Source organism: Corythoichthys intestinalis, chromosome 1 (genome assembly GCF_030265065.1).
Source record: "Corythoichthys intestinalis isolate RoL2023-P3 chromosome 1, ASM3026506v1, whole genome shotgun sequence".
NCBI classification, from domain to species: Eukaryota; Metazoa; Chordata; class Actinopteri; order Syngnathiformes; family Syngnathidae; genus Corythoichthys; species Corythoichthys intestinalis.
The window spans coordinates 54456897-54476939 of NC_080395.1; the positions used below are offsets into that span (position 1 = coordinate 54456897).

General features: G+C 39.7%; 1 protein-coding gene across 17 annotated transcripts in view; it reads right to left on the reverse strand.

Annotated features, from left to right (window-relative positions):
- Positions 1 to 684: 684 nt before the first annotated feature.
- The window catches only part of cbfa2t3 (CBFA2/RUNX1 partner transcriptional co-repressor 3), a 74081-nt gene continuing 54722 nt past the window's right edge, over positions 685 to 20043 (reverse strand). For 8 of the 17 annotated variants that reach the window (XM_057838548.1, XM_057838532.1, XM_057838560.1 and 5 more), the window contains 7 exons: positions 16181 to 16464; positions 15434 to 15519; positions 14041 to 14320; positions 12809 to 12877; positions 11874 to 11927; positions 9247 to 9437; positions 685 to 5569 (listed from right to left, as the gene is read on the reverse strand). In XM_057838548.1, the coding sequence (XP_057694531.1) occupies positions 5192 to 5569; positions 9247 to 9437; positions 11874 to 11927; positions 12809 to 12877; positions 14041 to 14320; positions 15434 to 15519; positions 16181 to 16464 (1342 nt within the window). In that variant the 3' untranslated portion in view covers positions 685 to 5191. Of the gene's footprint in view, positions 5570 to 9246; positions 9438 to 11873; positions 11928 to 11953; positions 12536 to 12808; positions 12878 to 14040; positions 14321 to 15433; positions 15520 to 16180; positions 16465 to 20043 lie in introns of those variants that run through there. The other 9 variants (XM_057838552.1, XM_057838540.1, XM_057838666.1 and 6 more) reach the window with 7 other exon arrangements.

Below are 20043 nucleotides of genomic sequence, written 5' to 3' on the forward strand. Positions count from 1 at the left end.
TAAAAAAAAGTAACAGATATTTACCTCATAACTATCGCTTAATTGTATTTTATTTGTTTGTTGAATTTTTTCCGATAACTTAGATGATAAATAATTGATCCAAGCAAAGAAAAATTGGGAAAAAAAATTTAAAAAGCTAAATATATGAAAAAGAAAATCTCGACCACTCCTTGATGTCTGCGATTTCTGCATCGTGACCCTTGTTATATTACCATGTTTCACCCATAAAATCCCCCCCCAAATCCAGCTGTGGTCATTCACAGCTTTGTCTTGACACTCAGTGAAACATGCTACATTGAGGTTTTGGATCGAAACAAGGTAAGTACATGATAATATCTCGTTAAAGTCATGGCGTCTGTAATTCTGCTCTCGCCTCCAGATAGGGTTTTGCTGTTCAAAAAAAAAAAAAATTTTTTTAAATGCCCCATCTTCAAAATTTGTCTTCCCCCAGAAAATTGAGATTTTATGCTTTCCAATGATGTATCACACGTGCATATTGGACAAATTTGAAAGTTGGCTAAATTGGGGGTCTCAGTCTCTGAGTGTTTTCCGCCATATATATATACTGTATATATGGGTTTTCCCATTGGCAGTGTATCAAATACTTGTTCTCCCCACTGTATATATATATTTATTATGTTTTTTTCCAGGTGTGTAAAAAGACAGAACATGAGTCTTTCATTTCATATTTTAATTACACAGTTACATTGTTCAACACAGACAATAACCTGAATTAGAATGTTTTACAGCGTCACACATCCAACAGAGCGAACAGTTAAAGAGCGGTTTTAGCAACAGGGAGGAAAGCATGCAAGAAAAGAAAATCAGATTTTAATTCCTCTGACACAGTTTACTTCATCTAAAAACGGCAATAGGAACTTGGAAAAAGAAATAAAACAAATCATAAATTTTCAGTGAACCTTCCTACGGATTTTTTTTAATTTAACTTTTTTAATGTTATAGTGTATTGCACAATACATTATAGAATGCTTCCAAACACCCTCCTTTTCAGTTCATGTAAAGGTAAAAATGGGACCATTCTGAGTCATTACTTTTTGGGGGAGTATACAGGTGCTGTATCAGACTTTTACCATATTAGCCTTCAAGTTGGGTTGTTGAGCTGTGCCAGCCTGTGTCACAAGAAATATGCGCCTTGAGATGTCATTGGTTACGGTTTCTGGTATAGAATGACAACTTGCTATTTTTTCTTTAATTTTAACATACTCTTTTTCCATATGCGGTCCACAGTTCAAAAATCACTGGTGTAAAGTAGAGCCTTGAAAGGTATTCACAACAGCGGAGCCTATTTAATTTCACAGACTGCAAATAAAGGATATGACAAATCTCATTTGTTTGATGTCACAATGTACCAGATAATTACATGAACATATTGTCACGACAACAATACAGTTCCTTTTCAGGTGTGCTTACTTTGTGTGAATTGAGATTCAAACATCACATCCAACTCCTAAATTCTCTATTAATGTTTGGGGGAAAAAAAACTCAAGTACAATAGAAGCAAATAGCTTTTGGTTGTATTTTGGTCATTTATAAGTGGTATGTTCGGTTTGGTTTCATTGAGAGCTTCTATGCAGACATCGGTGCACAACCAACAATGTTTGAAAGGAGTTGCCACCATAATACTGTTTTAATGCTGATAATGTTTACAAACAGTGAGCTAACACAGAAACTGTTGCTACATACTGTAAATCATCTATAAGTCGTCTGCCTGGGATCTTTATTAAAGCTTTGAGGTTTTCAAGTACAGAGATGTGGGAAAAAGGAAAATTATTTTATAAAAACCGCACTCTATTCACACTGAAACACATGCTCACCATTTATGAATTTCCTCTGCAAGGCTTTTCAACTGTTGAAATATGTACAAACAGTTGGCTCTCCAAAGGAGATGCTTCAGTCTGAACATTTAAAACTCACCTGGTTCACTCCTGGTTCCTGTTATTTGACTGTTTGCATCTCAAACACTTTGGTTAACTGTATGAAGCTCTAGCCTTATCCTATCTGGTTTGTCATCACAACAATAGGTCAAAGCCAGTTATGGCAATGCAGGAGTACTTTGGTCTGCGCTTTTATTGGTTTTGGATGACAAATGGCTTGTCATGGTCAATGCTGTGTTCAGTGATATGTTTGGTTGTTGTGTCATTGATAGATCACAAATGAGACGCCTGATAGACACAATTACAGTGGCAAGGCCTTTCAATACCCATAGAGGTAACCAATTGACCGTGTGTATGTGTGCGTCCATGTCTGCACTCAGCCATCTTTTCAAAGTCCAGGTGACGCTCTCCTGGTGCTTAGCTGTATGGTCTCAGGAGGTAGCAAGTAAAAAGAGTACTCTGGTGTTTGAAAAATCAACACCACATCAAGGAGGCCATTCTGTCGCAAATACAAAAATGCTACACATAGATGCAGGAGAAGCTTACAGCTTATTTGCATCCTAAGCACCAGATCATCTTTAAATAATGTAATCATATACTATAGCCATATGTCAGGAGTTTTGAAGTGTTCATGAGACCAAATTTGCTCGAATTTTGCCATGTGGCCCTTTTCCACTAAGTAAAACCCTAGGGCATTCAATCAGCTAAGCGGAAGCTCAAAAGCTGCGTGGAAAAATTCTTATTAGCGCAAAAAAGATCTTGACAACCATTACCCGAACCCCTCAAATTTCTGCATTGTCAAATCTAATTCAAGATCTGAAAAACAGGAGAGTAGAATTATCTTTTGTTGGCTTTACTTTATCTGAGTACTGGCAAATTGTTCAGTTCTACTTTGAAACTTTACTGCAGCTGGAAGTAAAAACATATTTTAACAGGCAAAGAGAAATGGTGACAGAGGAACTATTCTAAATGAGCAGTAACATTCCACGGGATTTAAATGAAACAAGAAACAGCCCTAAATTAGGCACGAACCATATGAATCGCGTCACCTCCTAGGGGAAAAACAAAACCTGGTGCCGAGGAAGTGTATTACACTAAAGATATTTGCCCATAATTCATAAGATTAAAGAATCATCATTATCTGTAGACAATGTGATAGATGTATCTTCAGTTAGTTCATTAAAGCCTAATTCCCGGAAGTCATGCAGTTCATGCACAATTGAACTGTCAGAATGTATTCCCTTACATCTATTCCACCTAAGAAAAGAATTTGAAGTACTGTATCTGAAAAATGAAAAAGAAAGAAAGAAAGAAAGAAAGAAAGAAAGAAAGAAAGAAAGAAAGAAAGAAAGAAAGAAAGAAAGAAAGAAAGAAAGAAAGAGAAAAAAGAAAGAAAGAACAATTGATACATTGGAAAAGAAACATACTGTGAGAAAATCATTTTCTGGACATTAAACTTTAAAGGTTTCTGGTATTTGGCAAACACATTTTTGGACCTCTTTAAATTACTATGTACATTCACATTAAGTTACTGATGTTACTTTAAATATATTTATATGTATCTATATTATATGACACCCTATGGGCAGTTGCTGAGGTTCCATTCAGTAGCTGAATTCTCTTCATATTGCACCTCCGTCCTCTCACTGTCTTACAATTCAAACGATACAAAATATTCTACAAGAGGGGCTTCATCTCATCAATATAGATACAACAAATCAAAAAATGAGTACAATGCAGGGCTTCTTGTAGTAGACAATCATCCTCGCTAGGAGCCCATGACTCAAAATTAAAGGTAAAAAAACAAACCAAAAAAACAAAATAAAGAAAACCAGGTCAATTTCTGGATATACACAAGGGGCATGTGTACATGAGCGACAACAGACTACTGAAAAATGCAAAAAGGAACAATATCTACAAGCAGGTTTGATCCCGTTCCCGTGCTGTCCTGCTTTGATGTTAAGTCCAAAGCAGGCTGGGTGGGGTTGGCAGACTTGAGTCAAGTAGTCAGGCCAGGGTGTCGGGGATTTGGGATGTCGAGAGGTAGAAAAAGAGGAGAGTCTGCACTGCCCTTCTCTCGGCTCTGTTCATCGTGCTTTGGGAAAGGTGTGTGAATGTAAAGGTAAATATCACCTCACCGTTGGAGATAACTACAATTGTTGCCTCTGTATTCACTGTATGCAATTGCTCCTACAAGCTTTTAAGTTTTTGGTAGCTACGGTGACGTGTTTGTAACTGTAACTCCATTGAGTCTGTGTCGCTTTTCCATTCCTCCGTTTGTTGCCCACTCTTAAACAAATTCCATTGGGGTGAGGGCTCGGTCCATTTCACCAAGTCGTTCACAGCATTATCCATAAGTTCACTAGTTTGGGCCATCACTGAAGGATTGCAGAATCTGTCCACAGTGCAGAAGGCGGCTCCACAGCAGCCTGGCTCTCACTCTCTTTCTCTCAAGGGCTGCCTTATTTGCCGAGGAGTTGATGTTGCTTTGCGTTTGGTTACGAGTGCTTCTCCTTATCGCTTTCTCACTTTGGCAGTGTAATACAAAGGTTTGGATCATGTTGTTTTTCATCTTTGAATTCATTTGGATTCACAATGGTTTAGAGAGGTGAGTCCGGCGTAGATTTTTCTTGGCTCGCTAGCAAGGTAGTTAGCAATTAAAACTCCATAAGTTTCATGTTATTATGTGGGTATCCACGTCAGCATCATCATCTTTTTTTCTCTTATTTAGAATATTTGGACTGTTCTTCGTTTCCCCTTAAAGCCAGAAAGAAATGTATTATAAATACTAAGTTGTTTTTCTGAGGAATGGCATCACCGTTTTTCCCCCTTAGCTCATCCTGTTTGGGAAAAAAAATCACTATCCTTAGCTTGCTACCATTTGGAATCTGTAAAGAAACAGGACCATTAGTGCACATAACAGGTCTGGGTGCTCTCATTGGGGCTAAATTATTAGGAAATTGAAGTGCTAATTGGTCTTGTCATCCCCTATGTCTTAACACAGCCTTTAAGAGCATACATTAGCCAACTCTCAAGGCTGTCAGCAAACATTATATGTTACTGTCACCCATAATTGTGCTTTTGAACAGTTTACACTACACTGATTCCCAAAGCCAGAATATTTGTATTCATGGTTGTGAAAAACAGGCGTACGTTATCAGAACCTAAGAAGGAACAAGAGCTAAATCGCGGGAGAAGGAAAGGGGTCAATGTGGGATGAAGATTCCTCAGTTTGGTTTTGTGTGGATAGTAGCCACTGTCAAAACAGGGAACAGTTAAAGGTCAAGGATCAGACGTCAGCGAGATGTGGCATCAAGGAGGGCGGGTGTGGCTGGAGTGGTGGAGCGAGAGGCACTACTCGAACTGCTCTCCTTGGGGCTGGCCGATATACTTCCGCTTCCGCTGGCCGCCCCGGATGCAATGCCTCCCTGGCCAGCAAGTGACAACGGACCCGGAGGGGTGCTCTCTGAATGGGCTGGAGGTGCGCTGGATGCTGAGGATGAAGAGGGGGTGCCAAGAGGTACACTACTGCCTCCTGGAAGCCCCTGCGGGCCTTGACCACAGACATGGTGGTGCCTCTCCCAGTCTTTGTGTTGGCAGAATGAGCCACAATAGCGAGCGGTGTTGCAGCCGCTGCACGTTTCGCTGGCTTTCCTCCCGCAGTTCCAGCAACTCTGGCGAGACAGTGGGAAGACAGACGTTTGATAAAAATAAGTCTCTTTTTGTCTCCAAGACATGACACAGTGATATGTGTGTTTGTAACTTGATTTATGGCATTCATGCTAAATCTATTTACATGGTGGATCCATTTTGAGTCTGCTCTGGTTTGAGTCACAAGCAGGTGGTGGTCATCTGCTCTGGAATGGCCTCAGTCTGGCACTCTGTTCTGACCATCTGGGTTTGTCTGCCATTATTAAACAAACAACTGGACTGCTTCTGTAGCAATGATGGAACCACGGTGGGGGTACTAGCCAAGAGCTGTTAGACGAACATGGCTGTGAAACCGCAGTCAAAAGCTGATAATATGATATGTGAGCTGCTGGTGCAGTGTTCGAGAAAACTACAAACTATAGCCTCCAATCCGATTTTGAGGTTATGAAGTCAGTTCTTAAAGGAGAAGAGGATACCTATATCATTTAATTTAATTTTTCTTATGTGTATTATTGGATAAAATCGTAAATAAATACCAGTATCTCTCAGAAATTGTAACCCTTTGTGCGGGGAGACATTTGATCAAGGCCTGTACTATTTGAGCCAGCCAAATGCAAGTATCCTAGATTACACCAACCCTCCTTTTTAGGACTTATTATCCAATGCATCTGTATTCGAGTCTTTCTGTGTCTATGTGCCTTCTAAGAAACCTGCTTTTCATCTACTTAACATCTTTTGAGCCACTGTCTTTGACATGAAAGTAATTTATACTACTCAACTCTAGGTGGTGTCTGTCCCTTTAACCTACAAAGGCTGCTTGCAAGTGTTTTCTTTTTGTATTTATGTGTTTGACTGATTTTACCATTCCATTAACAGCTGAAAGTACGTTTTCTACATTTTGTAATTCCTAACCTAAACCCTTTACCATCTCAGTCAAACAGCAGTGACATCAAAGCTGTTTTGTAATGAAATTATACAATGCCAAAGATCACAGGCTCATAACTACAATCTTTCGAGATCCAACGTAAAATTTGACTTGACATTTGTTTCTACATCCGACGACATGCTCAAAATACGACGATTTATGACAGCACTGCAGTTTCTTTGCTTTCCCGCAAGACGGACGCATGGCAGATTTTCTTGTGAGAGAAATACACATGGGTTCTAACAATGTTAGTGCAGGTGATGAAAAAAAGGAAAAAAGGTGATGCTTACAGTTAGCACTGACATGAAGATAGATATGATAGAAGAATATGAGTGTGTCCTCCATTCACCAGTCTTTATAAGTTAAGGTGGCAATCGCTATTGTGGTAACCAGTGTTGTTAATCTTACTTTAAAAAGTAATTAATAACGGTTACAAATTACTTCTCCCAAAAAGTAATTGTGTTAGTAACTTAGTTACCTAAATGTAAGAGTAATTAGTTACTTGGCAAAGTAAGGGGTGATAATTTTCATGTTTTTCTTCTCAAAAAAAAAAAAAAAAAAGGTCACACAATGTGAAGTTTAAAGGGTTTTTGGGACAATTGGCCCTAGCCCAATTATTTACCCTAAACTTGACTAGACAAAGGGGTATTGCGGATATTGCGATAACTAGATAGTAACCTTTGCTATGTGTGGAAGTCATTTAATGTTGTGAATCAACCGTTAAAGTTGTTAAAATTGCTCCCTTTATTGCATTAGTTCCCTTCAGTCTACTTTCAACATGGGTAAGTTTTAAAACTGTTTCATCATTTAAAGATAGATTTAAGTCAAGATTTTGCCGTTTTAGGAGCATTTTAGATAAAAAGTTACTTAGGTTCGCTAGCAAGGTTCTCTACAACAGAGCCTTCCTGAGAAGTCTACTGCTTTAAGATGGCAGCTGTTTACTAACGCATCTAGTGCTTTATACATGTTGTTAATGCCGCCGTGTATGTCATTTGAATCTAGTTCTATGTATATGTGATATCTACAGTAGCATCATGTGGGCGTAGCTTGTAGGCTATCGGCTACAGACAGGCATTATTGGAGCCACCTAGCATCGCGTTTGTAACGGCATCACAACTCCCTTGCCTCCTCCCCACTTCTGCTCTGCTCTCGAGTCTCCGTGAGTCCATCTCTCTCAGACTTTTCTCGCGTCATTCAACCAACATGGTAACGCATAGCAACGCACGCCTTTCCCGCCTCAGTAATGGTAACGGCGTTGCCAAGATGAGAAACTAATAAATTAGATTACTCACTACTGAAAAAAATAACGCCGTTATATTCTAACAGTTATTAACAACACTGGTGGTAACACTGGCAAAAGAAATCGCCAGCATCGTCAGGTTTCTAATCGTTTATTCCATCAACTTGTGCAAAATATCACGCCTAGTGTCCCCCGCAGCAAGTAAACAAAGTGAAACTAAAAAGGCTCACTCTATCAAGTCAGCCATGCGATGCGTTCAGGTACACTACATAAATAATTCGCCACATTAGAACCCGGTTTGTTACATTATTACAGGTTTTATTATTATTATTGCCATTATTATATTATTATTCCGATTTTCATCCATAATTTATTTGTTTTGCTCTTTGTAATTGATATTTACAATAGTAACAATCAGTGTTGTTAATCTTACTGAAAAAAAAGTAATTAATTATAGTTACAAATTACTTCTCCCAAAAAGTAATTGCGTTAGTAACTCAATTACCTCAATGTAAGAGTAATTAGTTACTTGGCAAAGTAATTGGTGATAATTACTTTTTTTTTTTCCTCAGAAAAAAAAAAACAAAAAAAAACAATGGCCACACTATGTGAAGTTTTTTGTGAAGGTTTTTGGTACAATTGGCCCGAGCCCAATTCTTTACCCTAATTTACTCTTTACCCTGGATCAACTGTTAAAAGTTGTTAGAATTGCTCCCATTATTGCATTAGTTCCCTTCTCTCTACTTTCGACATATGAAAGTTTTAAAACTGTTTCATCATTTAAAGATAGATTCAAGTCAAGATTTTGCCGATTTAGAAGTATTTTATATAAAAAGTTACTGAGGTTCGCTAGGAAGGTTCTCTACAACAGAGCCGTCCTAAAAAAGAGATGGCGGCTGTCTACTAACGCATTTAGTGCCATGTCTGTCATTTTGCATCTAGGTATATCTATATACAGTACATGTGATATCTACCATGTCTACCATATCTACAATAACATGCGGGCGTAGTTTGTAGGCTATCGGCTACAACATGTATTATTGGAGCTACCTAGCATCGCGTCTGCTCGGCGTCACAACTTTCTTGCCTCTCCCCACTCCTGCTCTGCTCTGTCGTCTCGGTGAGTCCGTCTCCCTCAGACTTTTCGACCAGTATAGTAACGCATAGTAACGCATGCCTTTCCGTCCTCAGTAACGGTAACGGCGTTGCCAAGATGAGAAAAGTAATTAATTAGATTACCCACTACTGAAAAAAATAACGCCGTTAGTAACGCTGTTATATTGTAACGCCGTTATTAACAACACTGGTAACAATAGTATTTATTGAGAATTTAGTGTAGGTTTTCGGGCTGTGAAACAGATTAATGGAATTATAATGTATTTTTAAGGTAAAATCCTGCTCAACATACTACCATTTTGACTTACAAACAAGGTCCTGGAACGAAATAACTTCGTATGTAGAGGTACCACTGTACTCGAAAAAAAAATAAAATACATTGGGGCAAAGTTGAAGGTAGAGTTGTCTGTGATACTCACTTCGCTGGAGTCCTCCTGCTGGTTGATGACTGTTAGAGCGTCTTCGGAGGCTTGCCTCTTAGCCTCAGCCAGGGCCCTCTCCATTTTGGAGCGTTCTGCTGAAATCATCTCATGGGCTTTCCTCTCAGCATCTGACACAGCCTTTTGCAGCTCCGACATTGCCTGTCGCTTCACTTCATTCACGGCTTCCTCTAAAAACAAAACGGAAGAGAAAACAGGACACGGCATTATTTATTGAAGCTCTTTAAGCTGCTTTTTTGTCCTATCTTGGCTAACAGATGCACGCCATCCAAGATTTGAACATTCATGCCAGCAATAGTAAACACCCCAACAGTCAGTATTGAATTCCAACACAATCTGGACTCAAAGTGGAGAACAGCAGATGCCTCCAAAGTTTTGTCACCAGCTTGGCTGTTCAGTCGCCATCATGGGATTCCCTATCTGCCTGATTGTCCTTCTGTCATCTGTATGGTTCAGTAACAAATCCTCAGGCACTAAGCAACCTGAATAAGCTCCAGTGTGTTGGTAATGCTTATATTCACTACGCTGCTCCTATAGTGTTTTCTTTTTGAAGGGAGTTGTGCCTTTCCAGGATATAATGAAAAACAATGATAAGGCTATTTAATTTACACTGTTACAATATCTGAACCACAAAATGAGACACGGTACTTAATGAATTACCGTAATTTCCCGAATATAAGGCGCACCCGTGTATAACGCGCACCCCAAATTGACTTGTAAAATCTAGGGAAAATTATTGTACCCGTGTATAATGTGCACCCTAATTTTAGCACCAATAAATAGAAGAATACAAGAAAACAGAGCTCGTGTACAGATATAGAAATGTCATTTTACTGTCTGGTGAAACACAGCACAAGCATTGGTAATTCAAAACATCACCGTAAACTGACAATATGTACGGCAATAGTATGATCTGATAACTTCTTGAACTTACCAGAATCCAGGAGAAAACAAAACAGATGTGACTTTTCTTTTAAAGACTGCTGTATAACTTGCTCGTTTCATCATGATGAATAAATGTTTCCGCCATGGATTGATACGGTAAAATGAAGTGAGAACGTAAGTTGGAAATCCGAGAGAGCTCATCGCTGTCGACACGACAGTAGCAATAAGAACTATTGTTATTTAGGTTTGAGTTTCCCGAGGGACAAATATAGTTGACGGACACAGGAAGTCTGTGTTGTGTTACGTTTGTTATGGTCCGAGTTGCGGAGCTGCAATAAACATTGACTCAAATGAGTTCAAGAAACTAAATTATGTGCTTTATGAAGAGTGAAAAAAGCAGACTTTAACACAGACGAAATCATTCGGTTGATCAGAGTGAAGTATTACCGAAACAAAATGGTGACGTCACGTACCGTAATGGTTGGCAACGGATCACCGCATACGTTTCTTCAACACAACATGGCCGTGTTCGGCCATGTTAAAATCGGTTTATATATACAGTACACACACACATATATATATATTTCTGTCTCCATCCACGTACCCGTGTATAATGCGCACCATGATTTTACAAGTTGATTTGGGGGAAAAAAAGTGCGTGTTATATTTGGGAAATTACGGTATTCATTTTGGTTTTGGCATGGACTGTATACTGTACTTCTCCATGAAAGACACTTAGGATAGTTCCACACAGGACAAGAGTGACACTAGGATCAGAGCATTAACAGTGCTTCATTCTGGGCCATTCATTCATTCATTCATTCATTTTCAACACTGCTAATCTTGGTTAGGTTCACAGAGTGCTGAAACCTATCCAAAACGGACTTCAGGCCAAAGTAGCACAACACCCTGAACTGGTCGACAATCAATTTAAGTGCAAATACAGACGGTTAAACTATTCAAAACTCTCATTCACACTCTCACTGAGTGGGAATAGAACCCATGCTCAGGGGCGTCGCTTGGGGGCTCCAGGTGTGTGACAGTTTGTGGGGGAAAAAGGGGTGTGGTTTGTGGGTGAAAAAGGGGTGTGGTTGGGCGAAGTATGGGGCAAAAAAAAAAGTAAGATAATGCGCGGAGCTATAATACATTATATTGTTTATGTATTAAAATGTCTCTGCCAGCATTACCCATGGTTCATCAATAGATCAATAGATAGATAGATAGATAGATAGATAGATATTTAATCATGTTTTTGTACGACTACCACTAATACCTTTATCCTCCAGTTCATCCCTCCCCTTATTTTCATCTCCTTTCACTTCTCCCCCTTTTTATTCTCTCCCCTCAAGCATTATCTGCATTATCTTAAGCTCAATTATCAACCCTAATGCATGCACCACCAAGATAAGTTTGCAAATTTAATTAATTCTTATCAAGGAGAGTGCATAGCAGATGCTAGGGCAATTAGCACTTAATGAAAAACACACGGGCAGCAATATTAACGTTATAATTCCACAGAGCTTTGCCAAGTCTTTTCACAGACCAGATCCTTTTTGGTCCCAAAATCACAGCAGTCTCTCAAGCTGAACTCAATCAGAGAAAACAGTCCGTGTCTGCTTTTAATTAAAAGGGAGTGTGGGAGACTACCTGGCTCTACGCATTTATACACAAAAACACACTGATGGTAAAATGCTGTGATTGTGATACTGTATGTTACTCACCCTGCTTGTTTTGGAGGTGCTTTAGTGCTGGGGAAAGCGGGATGCTTGTAGTACCTGTATGAAAAACAACTGCAGTTAAAATAGCTTTTTCTGCTGGTGAAAATGCAGCGTAATAATTAGCCAACAGCAGCATACTTGCCCCACAGGAGCTATATGTAAAGATTATCACTGCAAAATAATTTCCCTTTGATAAGCCTGAAAAATGGTCAGAGCCAGATGCTTCCAGGAGTGTGTTTTATTGACCATGTAGTACAGGAAACTGAAGTATGTACGATACTTGATCAGTTTGAGGTGATAGTTGATGGCTATCCACTCTGTATTTGTATTTAGTTATTTAACGAAATATTCATATTGCCTTGAGGATTGTGAAGTTTCAAAGGAAGTCTCTGATCTTGAGTTTCTTTGGACTATACAATCACTTTAAAACTATTCTGTGCTGCTGTGGCCTGCCCCGGGCTTGTCTGCATTTTCACTGCAGCCTAACTGCAGTGGCCTTTCATAGCGGTTACAGATGGAGGGCATTTAGCCAGAATTTTTCAGCGGGCCTTCATCCCTCTGGCCTTGTGGACCTGTGACAGTGAGGCCTCTGTCATTTCTGCCTTGAGCCATGTTTCCACCAAGCACTACAGTCCAACCTTTTATCAGTTTTGGTATGATGCTTTCTGTAATTAATTCAAAAACGTGAGGGAAGTGACATTGGCCTGTGACAGTTCACATCCAAAAAGGGGTACAGTACACAGATGTACATCCAAAAAGGGGTACAGTACACAGACGTTATTTGACAAAGTAAAACTCTATTATGGAAAAGGGTGAGGTGGTCACTTTTCAATATGAAATGTATGATTGTGTCTGTTTGAATGTGAGTACAAGGACTTTTTAGTGAAAGGTCAGTGTAGTCATACATTATTCAAAGAAGGTGGCAATTTGGCTCTTACCAGCTTTTCTCCAAATTTCTTCTGGCAGGTATCCCGAGGGAGGTCTGTGTAGAAAGTCTCTGTGGATCTCTGAAACACATATAGAGCCAATTATTATCTGCGTACACATTGTGCAAAAAGAGGCGCATCTAAAAAAAAATTTAATTTCATTAAAAAAAAACAAAAAAAAAAACATAAGTCCAGATATATTGTCGGTAATTTTAAGTCAAAACACAAAATCATCATTGTATTTCAGATTATTATGGCCAAAAAAGATTGAAACTCACAAATTAAGTGTTTGGAAAAAAAAGGCAAATAAATGACAGGATAAAACTCATTGTGTCACACTGTAATCAGATAAATAACTCAGAAAAATAAAAATCAGATAAATAACCAGCCAGTGTGGCTCAAGTCTCAAAATCCTCTTTTCGAATAGAGGTACATTTTACATTTCGTTCAGAAATAAAGGTCACATAGTCTGGCGAATGAATAGAAGGCATAGAATTGACGTTGTTAAAGTTGAGTATGATGATTCCACAGTTAGAAATGATTCGGGGGGACATGTCATCTGTACATGCGGGTCCAGTGTGTTTTCTGAAGTCTACATTTAACGCAGCCCTCTGCCAGAAAAACATAGAGCTGCTCACAAGCTGTATGAAGATAGCGATTTTTATTTTACAGCAGGAGTTGACACCTTCCCAGACTGCCAAAGGTATCAAAAGCTGATTTCATGACCATGATGTAACTGTGGTTTATTGGCCAGCAAACATCCCTGACCACAACTCCATAGAGAGTAGGATGAGAGGCAATCCAACAATAGAGATGACTTGCATGTTGGTCGCCTCCATGCCACGGAACATTCATGCAATATATCAGGCAAATGGAAGCCCAATTAAGTATTGTGTGTGCATAGAAACTAACCTACTTTTCAAAAGCCTGCAATTTGTACTTAAAACATAATTTTTTGATTAGTTTTGATTTTTTGATTCAAATTGTATTTTTTTTCACAATTAAAAAGAACATTTTCAATATAGTGAAACTTTGGAAGAAGCAGTATATCATTTAAACCCCCTATTTTTTGTCAACCCTGTGCGTGTTGCATCATCATAATGAACAGAAATACAAACTACCTCATGCTATGCACTAGGTAATACTGTCTATGCTTAATGTCCCTTGCAAACATCTTCAAACAGACCCTACCTTGATATTAAGTATTGCTCTTTTCCAAATATCTCCTGTGTGTGTTTGTCTACCTGTCTGTCTGCCTGTCTGCCTTTCAGCAGCGGAAGAAGCTCCTTTGGGCAGTGTCTCACTGCTGCTAGCTGTGTTGGAGGCGGAGTTGTGATGAGGAGTAGGAGGAAGAGGAGGAGGAAGGCAGTGCTGTCCGTTGCTCCCACCTTTTTTCATCTCTTCCACGTCGCTGTAGCGCCGTATCCAATGATTCATCTCCTCCCGATCCGCCTCCTGGCAGCGTCGCAGCACGGTCAGAGAGCGGCGCGTCTTCTCTACCATGTCCATGATACAGTTAAGGAGCTGATGAGAACAAAAATGGGAAAATATAGATCAACTTTTCTCATGAATAACACCTTAAAAGCTTGTTTGTTTGAAACACTATACATTAGGTAGGATGAGCTTCATAACAATCTTTTATCTTCAATGCTGTTTGAAAAGTTTTGATCTTTTCCGTCTTTGTATAGGCCTTGCACCCCGTGACCCACAACAGGATGATCAGTATTGAACATGACTGAACCCCACGTGTGCGACATGTCAATATTTTGTCAAGTACTCAATGAGGGCTTCACAAAAAGTAAAACTTAAAAACTGATATCATTTACTAGCAGCCCAAATAACAACTTTGACAATTAAGGAAAAAAATGTAGAGTGTCCTCCGAGTCAAATGTATAATGTTCTCTGTTAAAAATGCACAGACATGTCCATTTGTAAGTTCTGACAGATGAAATGCATAAGCATTCAATACCTTGACACAATAAATTACGAGCTCCACTCATTACTGGCCACGTGCTGGATAGAAAATTTGAATCTGTAAGAGCATTGCAATAATAATGTAACAGCTGGACTGCAGATGAAAAGGTTGAGCCGATTTCTTCCACCCTTCTGCTCGATTTGCTGCCAACTCAACAGATTTTCTCTTAGTTCTCTCTTTCCTCACATTGTAGTGTTACTTTCATGCACAGTACCAGTGTTGCCACTGCATCTGCTCCACTAAATGCTCCTAATATGTTCGACCTTCACCGTTTCACATTAACAACATCGAAATTTCTTGTTTGTTGTTGCCTTGCTGGGTCCCTGCCGCTGTTCCTCGCTCTCCACCCATCCCTCCCCTCTCAGTGCGCTATATTTATTTCAGTCAAGTGTTTCTAATTTGGCAGGGGTCCAGGCCTGGCCGGTTCGCTCCATGACTGCAGCTCTTGTCTCAGCTGCTCGGCCCAGCTGGAGCTGCTCTCTGCTGGGTCTCGAGCTCCATCTGGGGCCCTATTTCTTTGCATGATTGTGTGTGTAGTGTATGCGCGTCTGCTGTATGTGTGCAATGATGTCCCTTTCCTGAAAATAAGTGTTGTCAAACTCTGTGCATGTCAACAATTCATTGTGTTTCACATTAAAGATGGCAAGCATGCGGATACCTACATTATCAAGGTGCTTCCATTCTTCTGCCCACTCTCGATCTGTTAGACGGTGGTCAATCACTTCCTCTTGGCGGGCTCCATGTACTGCTGTGACAGAAAGACATGAAAATGTTCATTATGTACACTGGCCAGTCACTGGAAATCAACTTTAACCAGACATGTTATAAGAACAAATGCATTGAGGCACATGCTCAGGAACTGGACGATCTTAGAGAAGAGATTAACTAACTAACTAACTAACTAACTAACTAACTAACTAACTAACTAACTAACTAACTAACTAACTAACTAACTAACTAACTAACTAACTAACTAACTAACTAACTAACTAACTGTTTGTGCAACAGGTTAATACAAAAGTTCCAGGTTGAAAGTATTGAACAATGAATGAGTTATGCCTCAGGAAGAAGACACACCCATCAAAATATTCCATTCCATGCCTCCATATTGGCATGTAATTTCCAGTTATCACAATAGACTTGTAACTAATCTGGGTGTCGGTTTGGCTGGGAATGCATCTCTTTTTGGGCTAAGCAGAATGAAGGCATATATAGTTGCCGCAGTTGTAGCACATGGGTATGTAAGGCTGTAGGCTTTATATAGCTACGCAGCCACAAGGATTAACACAGTGGACTGACAACTGGTCATTGTTTCTAACATACACCCCACTTTTCATGTCCCTTCAGTATTTGACCATAAAGTGTGCCCTGTGATCCAGTCAAGAATGAACACCCAATAAGTGTTCTACCTGTTTGTCGGTGTCTGTCTCGGCTGTCTCTGTGTTCATTGTGTCTGTAAGCATCTCTGTATTGGTGTGCCAGTGCCATGTCCTCCAAACGGTAGTGCTGAGGTCCCATTTGAGGGTTTTGTGGGTGCGGCAGGCCGTTGGGAGGGTGTGTGGGAAGGCCATTGGGAGGTGGGTGAGCAGGGAGCCCTGTGCTGGGACTGAAGCGGGGGCTGGGACTGATGGTGCAGGGCCTTTTAGCAAGGTGCTCGGGATGCAAGCCATCTCTCTCCGAAGAGTCTTTGGTCCTGTTACAGGAAAAAAATGACACTTAAAATACATAGTCATGCCAATGTTGACCACCAGGCAGATATATACTGCATTTTATACTGCATTTTATGCAATACTGCCTGCGAACTATACTCAGGTGCGACGTATACTATAGGCTATATTTCTCAAAAAATTAGCATAATGTGATAAAGTTCATTATTTTCTGTAATGTGCTGATAAACATTAGACTTTCATATATTTTAGATTCATTACACACAACTGAAGTAGTTCAAGCCTTTTATTGTTTTAAAAATATTGATGGTTTTGGCAAAAAAAGTCAATAAAACCTGTAAATCCCTCACACATCTAAAAAAATTAGTATATTTCATCCGACCTATACAAAAAAGTATTTTTCAGTACAAAAAAGTCAACCTTCAATTAATTATATCAGCTATGCACTCAAAACTTGGTCGGGAATCCTCTTGCAGAAATGACTGCTTCAATGCGGCGTGGCATGGAGGCAATCAGCCTGTGGCACTGCTGAGGTGTTATGGAGTCCCAGGATGCTTCGATATTGTCCTTAAGCTCATCCACAGTGTTGGGTCTGGTGTCTCTAAACTTCTTCACAATATCCCACAGATTCTCTATGGGGTTCAGGTCAGGAGAGTTGGCAGGCCAATTGAGCTCAGTAATGCCATGTTCACTAAACCATTTACCAGTGGTTTTGGCACTCTGAGCAGGTGCCAGGTCATGCTGAAAAATGAAATCTTCATCTCCATAAAGCTTTTCAGCAGATGGAAGCCCGCAGTGCTCCAAAATCTCCTGATAGCTAGCTGCATTGACCCTGCCCTTGATAAAACACAGTAGACCAACACCAGCAGCTGACATGGCACCCCAGACGATCGCTGACTGTGGGTACTTGACACTGGACTTCAGGCATTTTGGCATGTCCTTCCCCCCCGGCCTCCTCCAAACTCTGGCACCTTGATTTCTGAATGACATGCAAAATTTGCTTTCATCTGAAAAAAGTACTCTGGACCACTGAGCAACAGTCCAGTGCTGCTTCTCTGTAGCCCAGGTCAGGCGCTTCTGCCGCCGTTTCAGGTTCAAAAGTGGCTTTACCTGGGGAATGCGGCACCTGTAGCCCATTTCCAGGTTTCTGCAGGTCCCCCAAGGTCTGGAAACTGCCCTTCTCCAAAATCTTTCTCAGGGTGTGGTCACCTCTTCTGGTTGTGCAGCGTTTCCTGCCACTCTTTTTCCTTCCCACAGACTTCCCACTGATTTGCCTTGATACAGCAGTCTGGGAAGAGCCTATTCGCTCAGAAATTTTTTTCTGTGTCTTAGCCTCTTGCTTGAGGGTGTCAATGATGGCCTTTTGGACAGCAGTCAGGTCGGCAGTCTTGCCCATGATTACGGTTTTGAGTAATGAACCAGCCTCAGGAATCTTTCGCAGCGGTTTTGAGTTAATTCGTTGATTCAGATGATTGGGTTAGTAGCTTCTTTAGAGTACCCTTTCATGATACGCAAATTTTTTGAGATAGGGATTTTTGTTTTTTCTTTACTTTTTTGCCAAGATCATCAACATTAAAACAATAAAAGCCTTGAACTATTTCAGTTGTGTGTAATGAATCTAAAATATATGAAAGTCTAATGTTTATCAGTACATTACAGAAAATAATGAACTTCATCACAATATGCAAATTTTTTGAGAAGGACTAGGTATATGTGTTTTTTTTTTTTTTTTTTTCAACACTGGCAGCCATGAGAAAGGAGCTCTAGGCGTGCCTTCTGCTTCCACAGTTGGTGAAGTGGTGCTGAAGATAAAGACTTTCATGTAGTCCCTTGTAGTGAAACCGATACCGTTTGGTAAACAAGCTGTTACTATGAGTTGTAAGTTGTTTAGGCTGTAGTTATCTGAGTTAATGTATGTATACTTGTAACTTACTATATAATTGTTTTTCCTCAATGTGCATTTTGGCTGCTGTGACTTATACTCAGATGTGACGTATATTCACAAAAAACACTAAATAGTGATCAGAAACTGATATTCAAATCATCCTTATGTACAGTCAGTCGTCCCATTAAACTAGAAGACAAAATTAAGTTGCGTACAACATGAGTGTTTATATTGTTAATAAATTGCAGTGTGAATTGGGAGCATTGATTATTTACAGCACATTATTGAAAACGCTTCAGGGTTAATGAAACACACAGAAAGCTGAAGTGATTTCGCATTAAAGCCTGCAGTTTTTTCAGCTGTCACATTCAAGTGTGGAATGAGAGGTGTATTAGTGCTGGTAATAAGAGAGAAGCCTTTGTTTGCTTGCCACTATGTAATTGCATTCCACAGACTGACAACATTTCTCAATGTGTTTTTATCACATGTTTAAAAATGTCTGGATTTCAAAACAACAGACAAGAATTGGATTTGGGTGGTTAACATATCTGTCACTTGTACCTAGACATCTTGGTTCTCAAAGGTAACGCAAATCATTTGACAGGAGAAAATCACAGGCAGTAAAAAGATCGAATGCACGAGGAAAAAAAAAAAAAAGTCTATTCTCATAATGTTACATTATTCATTAGTGTGCTGATTTAGAACACATCCACAAGAACCAAAATACTAATATACCAGATTGTTAATTTGTCACCGGACCATTTTGTAAATTCATGAAATACCATTATTAGAACAGTAGGGAGGTTGTTGATCTTTTTTCCTAGTTTGCTGTAAGTGGTAATATGTTACACTTACTGTGTGGTCAATGGTCATATGGAGAGCTACTCTGGTCCGCCTACTACCATCAATGGAAGCCAATAAGTTAAAAGGCAGACAGATGTTTCTGTATCCCATTTGACTGACGGTCAGCCTCACACAGTATGTCAATGTTAATTTATGTTTATTTAAAGACAATGCAGATGAAATCAAATGAACAAAAATAGGCAACCCGCAAAAAAGTCAAATACTTTCTGCAGTACAAAAAAAAAAAAAAAAAAAAGAATAACGAATGCTGCTTTAGTGGAGTAACACATGGGCCTTTGCATGATGACATCCTTCAGGCTTTCTTCTAGAAGTTAGAAATTTAATTTGCTACAAGTGATGTTATTTAGCAATAACTGCAGCCTTTCTATATTGAATAACCGGCAAACGTCAACTGTAAGGACTGTACATATGACAACTTCCACATGGTGTGAATGCTGGCAAACATGCATACACACATGTATTCCCATGTAGAGCTGTATGCCATATGCATATAAAAAAAAAGCCAAGTCAAAGGATACACCCTTGGTCTCAAGAGTTTAATCTTAATGTCCCACGGCCTGACTCAAGATTGCAACAACTCCTCATGCTCCTGCCTTGCTTCATTTTAGGCTGCAATATATGGACTAAATACAGTGTGTGGTGCAGATGTTTCAAGCCACTGTGTTTATGACTTTCTTAAGTAAATGTGTGTGCGTGAATGAGGCTGTGTTTTCCAGCCATCTGGACAGTTTAAAAGCGAGTGTTGATATTAATCTTTTTAGCTCGATGGCACTAGTCAAGCATTCAGATGGAAATCATCAGGAGGGGATCAAAGGCCAACGAATGCATCACGGCTGCATGTAGTAGATGTGCGTTA